The sequence below is a fragment of the Salvelinus namaycush genome, chromosome 26, assembly GCF_016432855.1.
Source record: "Salvelinus namaycush isolate Seneca chromosome 26, SaNama_1.0, whole genome shotgun sequence".
Classification (NCBI taxonomy): domain Eukaryota; kingdom Metazoa; phylum Chordata; class Actinopteri; order Salmoniformes; family Salmonidae; genus Salvelinus; species Salvelinus namaycush.
In genome coordinates, this window is record NC_052332.1 from 29482357 (window position 1) to 29494171 (window position 11815).

The window sequence follows — 11815 nt, forward strand, 5'->3', positions numbered from 1 at the left end:
TAAATACAACTAAAACAAAGTACAATAGCATATATCCCAAAGACAGACGCAGTCTGATTCACTATGTGTTGCTCATTCTTCCCCACATCCAGGCAGTGTGAAGAAAGATCATAAATATTGCCAAAAAAATCCCATCTCATTACAGAGGTTAACCTATAATTAAACCCTTCATTTGTTTGCCTTGCAGAAAGAACCCTAGCATGAGAACAACAACCTGGTGGCTCTCTATCCAAGCTCTCTATCCAAGCTATCCAAACATCTGGACGTCTGTGATGAGTAGTCTAGGACCGAAAGCTATAGCATTGTTCAGACAACACACACAACAAGCACATTGATGGTCATTGTTTGAGGGTAGAACAACAAAGTAAGAACTGGAATATTTAGTTTTGTTTTTAAAATATCTGAACTGAGCCTGCACAGCTTAGTTCCCTTTTTATACTTTATTTGTACGTTTTCAAATTTGAGAACAGAGACATTGACATCAATACAACATCCCCAGTCCTTTATCATCTCAAATTGTGTGCACAAATTTGTTTACATCACTGCCAGTGAGCATTTCTCCTTTGCCAAGATAATCCATCTACCTGACAGATGTGGCATATCAAGAAGCTGATTAAACAGCATGATCATTACACAGGTGCACCTTGTGCTGGGGACAATAAAAAGCCACTCTAAAATGTGCAGTTTTGCCACACAACAAAATACCACAGATGCCTCAAGTTTTGAGGGAGCATACAATTGGCATTCTGCCTGCAGGATTGTCCACCAGAGAATGTAATGTTTATTTCTATACCATAAGCTACCTCCAACGTTGTTTTAGAGAATTCGGTAGTACGTCCAATCAGCCTCACAAACGCAGACCACATGTAACCACGCCAGCCCACCTGCGGGTTGGTCTGAGATGAGCCACCCAGACAGCTGATGAAACTGAGGGGTTTGCACAACCGAAGAATTTCTGTCAGACACTGTCTCAGGGAAGCTCATCTGCATGCTCGTCATCCTCACCAGGGTCTTGATCTGACTGCAGTTCGGCCTCGTAACCGACTTCAGTGAGCAAATGAAATGCTTACCTTCAATGGCCACTGGCACGCTGGAGAAGTGTGCTCTTCCCATGGTGGCGGTGGGGTTATGATATGGACAGGCATAAGCTACGGACAACGAACACAATTGTGTTTTATCGATGGCAATGTGAATGCACAGAGATAGCGTGATGAGATCCTGAGGTCCATTATCGTGCCATTCATCCGCCGCCATAATCTCATGTTTCAGCATGATAATGCATGGCCCATTGTCGTAAAGATCTGTACAAAATACTGGAAGCTGAAAATGTCCCCGTTCTTCCATGGCTTGGATACTCACCAGACATGTCACACATTGAGCATGTTTGGGATGCTCTGGATTGACGTGTACAACAGCGTGTTCCAGTTCCCGCCAATATCCAGCAACTTTGCACAGCCATTGAAGAGGAGTGGGACAACATTCCACAGGCCACAATCAACAGCCTGATCAACTCTATGCGAAGGAGATGTGTCACGCTGCATGAGGCAAATGTTGGTCACACCAGATACTGACTGGTTTCCTGATCCATGCCCACACCTTTTTTTTAAGGTATCTGTGACCAACAGATGCATAACGGTATTTCCAGTTGTGAAATCCATAGATTAGGGCCTAATGAATTTATTTCAATTGACTGAGTTCCTCATATGAACTGTAACTCAGTAAAATGTTTGAAATTGTTGCATGTGCGTTTACATATTTTTTTCCAGTGTAGAATCCCTATTAATTGAGTAGGATCTCTGTGGGCCTAGAGTAAAGATTTGTCATTTAACCTTAAAAAATGTGTTACCTTTTATTGTGGCATAAACTCAACCAGACACGATGTTTCATCTGCTTGTCAAACAATCCCTTCAAAGGGCTCCTTTACCAGGCTACCCGCACACGTTCATCCACTCACAACACATTTCCAGCCTCCAAACAGTGGTGAATGAAAAGAGATCTGTTAAACAAAACACCAAAAAGTGTTATGACATTTGGCGATTGTCATTAGGTGAGAATTTACGCGTCCACTGCTGTCTACGCGCATCTTGTTGTCGGCAACTCATCTCTGCCTTGGCAAAAGTTCAGTGTTCTCTTGGAACCACATCACATTTTGGAGCGTAGGATATACGACACGTTTTCAAGTCCATTCGCTCATTTCTCATTCCTCTGAAAGTGGTGTAGTAGACTAGTTTTAATTAAACGCTGTTTTAAATTCTGTGATAGGCTCATGTTTCACCGGTACAGCGTACCCCAAATATTTATTTGCTGGGACGCCGTACCATACCCGCCATTATTTCCCCCCCCCCTGAGTAAGGCTATAGCAGTAGCTCAATCCTCCCTGTCTTTGTCATCGTAATGAGGCTGTAACAGTGTTTGTTGCTTTCTGAAAATGATAATCTACTGTAATGACTCCCCCAGGGAGCTTGAAGAGAAAGTTACTAAAGCACCGCATCATATATCGTCGTAGGTCTAGTAACTCCGAAGAATTAACAAATGCAAGCACCATTACATATCATTATTTCTGCACGTCACTGCAGCAAATTAGGCTTAACTCTTCAAGGCCACTTCACAGAAAGCTTATGATAATCTCCTGCTCTTGTAACCAATAAGACGCCCTGAATTTTCATTAAAAAAACAATACAGTTATTTACTACAGAGGAAGAAATCAACTGTGAAGTCAAAGTAACAGAAAAAAGCATACACGCACACACAAACACACACCTGAAATGTATTTGTAGTATTAATAGAGTAGAGAATAAAAGCCAGTTTATTGTCATGTAGCTCATTAGGCTGTCCCCCAGAACATTTTCATGGAAGCAAAATGAAGGGAGAGCGAAAACAAGACGTCTTTTCCTTGCAATGTCACCCCCCCGCCACACACACACAAACCTCTCACCCCCCCACACCCCCCCACCTCTTACCCCCAGACACCTCTCCCACCCACACACACCTCTCACCTTCACACCTCTCACCCCCATACCTCTCACCCCCCCATACACACATCTCTCACCCCCCCAAACACACACCTCTCACGCCCCCCCAAAACACACACCTCTCACAACAGAAAGATGAACTGTTTTTGTTATCATACAAAATGTTGCCTGACATTAAAATAACAAATTATTTCCCAGTTAAATTAAAGAAAAAACATCTCCAGGGAAAATAGACCCCCCCCCCCACACACACACCTCTCACCACACAAACACACACCTCTCACCACACAAACACACACCTCTCACCACACACACACACACCTCTCACCACACACACACACACCTCTCACCACACACACACACACCTCTCACCCCACACACACACACCTCTCAACCCCCCAAACACACACCTCTCAACCCCCCAAACACACACCTCTCAACCCCCCAAACACACACCTCTCACGCCCCCAAACACACACCTCACGCCCCCAAACACACACCTCTCACGCCCCCAAACACACACCTCTCACGCCCCCAAACACACACCTCACGCCCCCAAACACACACCTCACGCCCCCCCCCAAAACACACACCTCTCAACCCCCCAAACACACACCTCTCAACCCCCCAAACACACACCTCTCACAACAGAAAGATGAGCTGTTTTTGTTATCATACAAAATGTTGCCTGACATTAAAATAACAAATTATTTCCCAGTTAAATTAAAGAAAAAACATCTCCAGGGAAAATAGACCCCCCCCCCAAACACACACCTCTCAACCCCCCAAACACACACCTCTCAACCCCCCAAACACACACCTCTCAACCCCCCACACACACAAACCTCTCAACCCCCCACACACACACACCTCTCACCCCCCACACACACACACCTCTCACCACACACACACACCTCTCACCACACACACACACCTCTCACCCCCCCAAACACACACCTCTCAACCTCCCAAACACACACCTCTCAACCTCCCAAACACACACCTCTCAACCTCCCAAACACACACCTCTCAACCCCCCAAACACACACCTCTCAACCCCCCAAACACACACCTCTCAAGCCCCCAAACACACACCTCTCAACCCCCCAAACACACACCTCTCAACCCCCCAAACACACACCTCTCAACCCCCCAAACACACACCTCTCAACCCCCCAAACACACACCTCTCAACCCCCCAAACACACACCTCTCAATCCCCCAAACACACACCTCTCAATCCCCCAAACACACACCTCTCAACCCCCCAAACACACACCTCTCAACCCCCCAAACACACACCTCTCAACCCCCCAAACACACACCTCTCAACCCCCCAAACACACACCTCTCAACCCCCCAAACACACACCTCTCAACCTCCCAAACACACACCTCTCAACCTCCCAAACACACACCTCTCAACCCCCCAAACACACACCTCTCAACCCCCCAAACACACACCTCTCACAACAGAAAGATGAGCTGTTTTTGTTATCATACAAAATGTTGTCTGACATTAAAATAAATGATTTAAATGAAAGAAAAACATCTCCAGGGACAATGGACTCCTGTTCACCTACTATAGCATGAGTATGTTTCTATTAGCACACACTACTCTAGAATCAGACATGTTCAGGGGAAACTTACATTAGAAGAGAGGTACCAATAATCTGTCATTTAGTGTGTACATACGTAGAACCTGGAAGTCAATAACAATGCCTAATGGATGAATGGCCTCATTGTAATGCAGAGACATGAACACCTCAGATGAGAGGCTTTGAAGAAGTGCATAAGAGAAGCCTCCTTACAGAAAGGTCAACGTGGGTCTGTTAGTTTGACCCAGCCATAATGACTTTAGGTGACCAGAAGTGGATCCTTCTTCTCTGCCGTTAATGAGCCAGATGTCTCTAACTGGCAGCCACGAAGGACGGTTACAATGTCAATAATTGTTGATGAATGAAGGAAGGATGCATGATACTTCCTTACCTGTTCTGGTTTGCAGAGGATGCACGCACATCATTTGAGAAAAAGGTTTTGCAATTGAAGGCACATAATTATTTTGTGCCAACAATGACACAATTTGACAGGTGAAAATAATGCACACTAAAGGCGTTTTCACATATGAAATTCGGTACCCTGGTTCGGTTTCCTGGAGCGTTTGTGAGAATTTTACAGAATACGTTTTGCTTTCACAAGACCTGAAAATAACCGTTTCAGGGTGCGATTAGCAAGATGCGGATTCTTCAAGCAGGTGAGCTTGTTTACAACATGCAAAAAAGTTCCACGCAACTCGCGCTGCAGCGTCACAATACCTGGTACTCGTGTCCTGGATCTTGGACCTGCTTTCTCATGCAGGTCCAGGATTCGTTACAGGCGGGTTTCGTTTGAATTTCACACATGCTTTATAGCATTGATCAGGGTACCAAACGCTCCAGGATCCGGATCATAAGGGGATATGTGAAAGCGCCCTAAAATAAACCATTCAAATGCAACTTCAACCTTCTCTCCATTCCTCACTCTGTGACGTTTTCCAATGATGTCAAGGTAAAGTCACAAGGAAAGGAGAAAGGACAGATAGCGTAGTTTTGAACCAGTCAGATGAAAGAGATAGTACTCACGGTCGCTGCAGAATGCTCCTCCATAGGAGGTCATGGTGCAGTCACAGGAGAAGCCCTCCCACTGCTGGAGACACACCCCCTGGTGATGGCACGAGTCCTCTGTACAGGTGCTGCTCGGGCCTGGGGAGGGGAGGGGGGAGGAAAAGGACATGCAGTGAACCATAAGGTGGATCCACAGGTGATGGCCTGCTCCTCGGAGGTGTTCATGAGCCCATGGCTGTGCCCATGTTAATACGTACCTCCACAGCCCCGCTCCACCTGGCCCACCCTGTGGAGGGCGTCTGCCATCAGGTCAGGAAGTCTCCCGTTCAGGTCCACGGAGGCCAGGCAGCCCTGGTACCCATCGCGGGACGCGATCAGCTTGGGCAGGCTACTGTACATGGTCTTCCCCACACCACCAACATACAGATCCCCTGGAACACACAGCATCAATCAATCAGAGCATGTGTTCCTGGAAGAGAATGATTATTCTCAGTAGTCACAGCAGATACGCCTCCAGGTAGTGGGAGGTTTTAGCAACCGTCACTCATTGAGTTAAAGCAGCCATGAACAAATCTGATACCCTTACACCTGCTTTGTGTTTGATAAATGTTCTGCAATTATAGGCCTCCGATAATGCTAGTTAACGTTCAGATCAGACAGATCTCCTTACGATTTACAACCTCCAAGAAGCCATTTGGTGGCATGTTGCATCAGATGCAGGTGAACACAGCTCTAAGTCATTTAAACCAATGATGATCTGTTTTCATCAGATTGATGCTCCTCTCAAGAGAGTGTTTACTTTAATAGTAACCCTCCCAGCCACAGTAATCATTCACAGATTATATGTAAATTGCAAGCCGAGAAATGTACATACAGTATCTGAGAATTCCTCTGTGATGTGATGTTTATTGGCAAAAATAGCAAAGAAAATCTGTTTATTTTCTCTGCAGAAATATGTGAAATGTTACATGGCTGATAACGCAAGGATAATACCAAACTGGTGTACAGTCATTTAAAACCTGCAGGACATAAAAATGAGAAGTTTCATTTAACAGCATATTAAAATGTCTTACATTGCTTTAAACGGTACCCTGTTAATTTATACAGCAGAGGAAAAAAAGTATGATTTCATAGTCTGGTTTATTTGGCTTATACTGATTACACAAGAAGTTCAGCCAGCGGACCCTTGGGATATGGAGAAACTTAAATGAATCTTTAATGTTCTGAGGAACAAAGTGAGAGACAAAAGTAGATGAAATAAACTAGAAGAGGATGTGCTATGCAGACCCTATACGGTGAGGATTAAGGAGCATTAATGGTGAAGGTCTACAATAACAAGATTGAAGAATAATATTAATTTGGGTCTACAACTGAAACTAACACATAATTGGTACAGCTGCTGTTACCCAAAATATTTATCCCAAAACATGTTGACTAGTACTGTGCGTGGTTACAACTAGGGTTGTTATGGTAATCAAAAACATGTTGCCTAGTACTGTGCGTGGTTACAACAAATGTATATTTATCAAACTTATTTTATTAAATTCTCTATCACATAGGTAAATTACATCAATTTCTTTGGTTACCAACAACCTAACACTAGTTTAAGCCTAGAACTTCAAGTCAAGAAGAAACGTCAAACAAAATCCCCTCTGACGTACAGACTGATGTACTAGCTACTGTATGTCTTCCCTTTCAAAACCAACATACTCTAGTGTTCATACCACGAGTCTATTTCTACTGAGAATACTCTGAGTAACAGAGTAGAGCAACTGAAGGCTTTTCTGACTGCAGAAACACCTCTGACACTACATGGACCCTTCCGATTCCGATACACGACTCAAATATATCACATACACTGTAATGCATTTCTGTAAAAGCTGTTCTTTCAAGACATTGAAAGTAATTTTTTCAAGGAAATTAAACACTGTAGAGGGATCCCCGATTATGTTCAGCTGTGGGCCTCCTTGAGCGGCTGGTCGGACTGCAAACTGACCACAAGAGTCCTAAACAGATAGTATTGACAAAAACAGAATAATTTCAAACCTTGATTACATCAGGATCACATACAGTTGAAGTCAGAAGTTTACATACACCTTAGCCAAATACATTTAAACTCGTTTTTTCCCAATTCCTGACATTTAATCCTAGTAAAAATTCCCTGTCTTAGGTCAATTAGGATCACCACTTTATTTTAAGAATGTCAAATGTCAGAATAATAGTAGAGAGAATGATTTGTCAGCTTTCATTTCTTTCATCACATTCCCAGTGGGTCGGAAGTTTACATACACTCAATTAGTATTTGGTAGCATTGCCTTTAAATTGTTTAACTTGAGTTAAACATATCGGGTAGCCTTCCACAAGCTTCCCACAATAAGTTGGGTGGATTTTGGCCCATTCCTCCTGACAGAGCTGGTGAACTGAGTCAGGTTTGTAGGCCTCCTTGCTCTCACACACTTTTTCAGTTCTGCCCACACATTTTCTATAGGATTGAGATCAGGGCTTTGTGATGGCCACTCCAACACCTTAACTTTGTTGTCCTTACGCCATTTTGCCACAACTTTGGAAGTATGCTTGGGGTCATTGTCCATTTGGAAGACCCATTTGCGACCAAGCTTTAACTTCCTGACTGATGTCTTGAGATGTTGCTTCAATACATCCACATAATTTTATTTTCTCATGATACCATCTATTTTGTGAAGTGCACCAGTCCCTCCTGCAGCAAAGCACCCCCACAACATGATGCTGCCACACCCGTGCTTCACGGTTGGGATGGTGTTCTTCGGCTTGCAAGCCTCCTCCTTTTTCCTCCAAACATAACAACGGTTATTATGGCCAAACAGTTCTATTTTTGTTTCATCAGACTAGAGGACATTTCTCCAAACAGTACGATCTTTGTCCCCATGTGCAGTTGCAAATCTTAGTCTGGCTTTTTTATGGAGGTTTTGGAGCAGTGGCTTCTTCCTTGCTGAGCGGCATTTCAGGTTATGTCGATATAGGACTAATTTTACTGTGGATATAGATACTTTTGTACCCGTTTCCTCCAGCATGTTCACAAGGTCCTTTGCTGTTGTTCTGGGATTGATTTGCACCAAAGTACGTTCATCTCTAGGAGACAGAACGTGTCTCCTTCCTGAGCGGTATGACGGCTGCGTGGTCCCATGGTGTTTATACTTGCATATTATTGTTTGTACAGATGAACGTAGTACCTTCAGGTGTTTGTAAATTGCTCCCAAAGATGAACCAGACTTGTGGAGGTCTACAATTTGTATCTGAGGTCCTGGCTGATGATGTCAAGCAAAGAGGCACGGAGTTTGAATGTAGGCTTTGAAATACATCCACAGGTACACCTCCAATTGACTCAAATTATGTCAATTAGCCTATCAGAAGCTTCTAAAGCAGTGACATAATTTTCTAGAATTTTCCAAGCTGTTTAAAGGCACAGTCAACTTAATGTATGTACACGTCTGACCCACTGGAATTGTGATACAGTGAATTATAAGTGAAATAATCTGGCTGTAAACAATTGTTGGAAAAATTACTTGTGTCATACACAATGTAGATGTCCTAACCAACTTGCCAAAACTATAGTTTGTTAACAAGAAATGTGTGGAGTGGTTGAAAAACTAGTTTTAATGACTCCAACCTAAGTGTATGTGAACTTCCGAATTCAACTGTATGCCTTTCTGTATGGGTGGGAATACTTGGTAAGATTTTACCTAAATTAAAATCACTTTGAGCTCATTTCCTGGTGAGTTTACAGTGTTATATATCCAAGATCCTAAATAAATGTTTTCCTCAGAAAACTTGAGGGGCGTAATAAAACAATATATATTTTGGAACCCTGTTGTAGAGCCTCAGGCACTCTCACAATAAAACGGTTTAATGGCTATGTTTCTAAATGCCCTTTGTTGACCATATAAACTCAGCAAAAAAGAAACGTCCTCTCACTGTCAACTGCGTTTATTTTCAGAAAACTTAATATGTGTAAATATTTGTATGAAAATAACAAGATTCAACAACTGAGACATAAACTGAACAAGTTCCACAGACATGTGACTAAGAGAAGTGGAATAATGTGTCCCTGAACAAAGGGGGGTTCAAAATCAAAAGTAACAGTCAGTATCTGGTGTGGCCACCAGCTGCATTAAGTGCTGCAGTGCATCTCCTCCTCATGGACTGCACCAGATTTGCCAGTTCTTGCTGTGAGATGTTACCCCACTCTTCCACCAAGGCACCTGCAAGGTCCCAGACATTTCTGGGGGGAATGGCCCTAGCCCTCACCCTCTGATCCAACAGGTCCCAGACGTGCTCAATGGGATTGAGATCCGGGCTCTTCGCTGGCCACGGCAGAACACTGACATTCCTGTCTTGCAGGAAATCACGCACACAGAACGAGCAGTATGGCTGGTGGCATTGTCATGCTGGAGGGTCATGTCAGGATGAGCCTGCAGGAAGGGTACAACATGAGGGAGGAGGATGTCATCCCTGTAACACACAGCGTTGAGATTGCCTGCAATGACAACAAGCTCAGTCCGATGATGCTGTGACACATCGCCCCAGACCATGACGGACCCTCCACCTCCAAATCGATCCCGCTCCAGAATACAGGCCTAGGTGTAACGCTCATTCCTTCGACAATAAACGCAAATCCGACCATCACCCCTGGTGAGACAAAACCGCGACTCGTCAGTGAAGAGCACTTTTTGACAGTCCTGTCTGGTCCAGCGACGGTGGGTTTGTGCCCATAGGCGACGTTGTTGCCGGTGATGTCTGGTGAGGACCTGCCTTACAACAGGCCTACAAGCCCCCAGTCCAGCCTCTCTCAGCCTATTGCGGACAGTCTGAGCACTGATGGAGGGATTGTGCATTCCTGGTGTAACTCGGGCAGTTGCTGTTGCCATCCTGTACCTGTCCCGCAGTTGTGATGTTTGGATGTACCGATCCTGTGCAGGTGTTGTTACATGTGGTCTGCCACTGCGAGGACGATCAGCTGTCCGCCCTGTCTCCCTGTAGCGCTGTCTTAGGCATCTCACAGTATGGACATTGCAATTTATTGCCCTGGCCACATCTGCAGTCCTCATGCCTCCTTGCAGCATGCCTAAGGCACGTTCACGCAGATGAGCAGGGACCCTGGGCATCTCTCTTTTGGTGTTTTTCAGAGTCAGTAGAAAGTCCTCTTTAGTGTCCTAAGTTTCCATAACTGTGACCTTAATTGCCTACTGTCTGTAAGCTGTTGGTGTCTTAACGACCGTTCCACAAGTGCATGTTCATTAATTGCTTATGGTTCATTGAACAAGCATGGGAAACAGTGTTTATACCCTTTACAATGAAGATCTGTGAAGTTATTTGTTTTTTACGAATTATCTTTGAAAGACAGGGTCCTGAAAAAGGGACGTTTCTTTTTTGCTGAGTTTAGATAGAGACGTTCTACTGCGTTAGAAACCTTTTTCCTTGACATAGCTTTCCCTATCCTGATCTGTAGTGTTGTTGCCATGAGAGGAAGCACTAACAAGTATGCTAACTGGTCAACAACATCTGTAAATACCTACAGCAAGGGCAATCTGTCAGGCATTAATCACCTAACGGTTCCCTATGTACAGCCCATCAGAGCTCTCATAATACCATTCCAGCCTCCAGTACAAAGCAAGGCCAGTGATCTGGATCACAGAAAATTGTGCAATTTCATGGGCCCATACCCCAGGATGGCATTATAATTGGGTAAATAGGCCTGTGTGCACTTGGATTGGTAACATGAAGGTCATGCAGGCCGCCTGTTGCAGGTAGATAAATTCTGCTGCTGCTCTCTGCTGCAGCTGCTGCTCTCTGCTGCAGCTGCTGCTCTCTGCTGCAGCTGCTGCTCTCTGCTGCAGCTGCTGCTCTCTGCTGCAGCTGCTGCTCTCTGCTGCAGCTGCTGCTCTCTGCTGCAGCTGCTGCTCTCTGCTGCAGCTGCTGCTCTCTGCTGCTGCTCTCTGCTGCTGCTCTCTGCTCTCTGCTGCTGCTCTCTGCTGCTGCTGCTCTCTGCTGCAGCTGCTGCTCTCTGCTGCTGCTGCTCTCTGCTCTCTGCTGCTGCTGCTCTCTGCTCTCTGCTGCTGCTCTCTGCTGCTGCTCTCTGCTCTCTGCTGCTGCTCTCTGCTCTCTGCTGCAGCTGCTGCTCTCTGCTGCTGCTCTCTGCTCTCTGCTCTCTGCTGCTGCAGCTTCTCCCTGCTGTTCTCCCTGCTGTTCTCTGTCCACTGCTGGC

At 44.9% G+C, this 11815-nt stretch overlaps 1 protein-coding gene across 1 annotated transcript in view; it reads right to left on the minus strand.

The window, feature by feature from the left end:
* Window positions 1-4585: 4585 nt before the first annotated feature.
* The window catches only part of LOC120021048 (neurexin-2-like), a 113430-nt gene continuing 106200 nt past the window's right edge, over window positions 4586-11815 (minus strand). Inside the window, exons 13-15 of the mRNA XM_038964697.1 lie at window positions 5832-6005; window positions 5593-5712; window positions 4586-4590 (exon numbers count right to left, since the gene is read on the minus strand). Coding sequence (XP_038820625.1) covers window positions 4586-4590; window positions 5593-5712; window positions 5832-6005 — 299 coding nt within the window. The remainder of the gene's footprint in view (window positions 4591-5592; window positions 5713-5831; window positions 6006-11815) is intronic.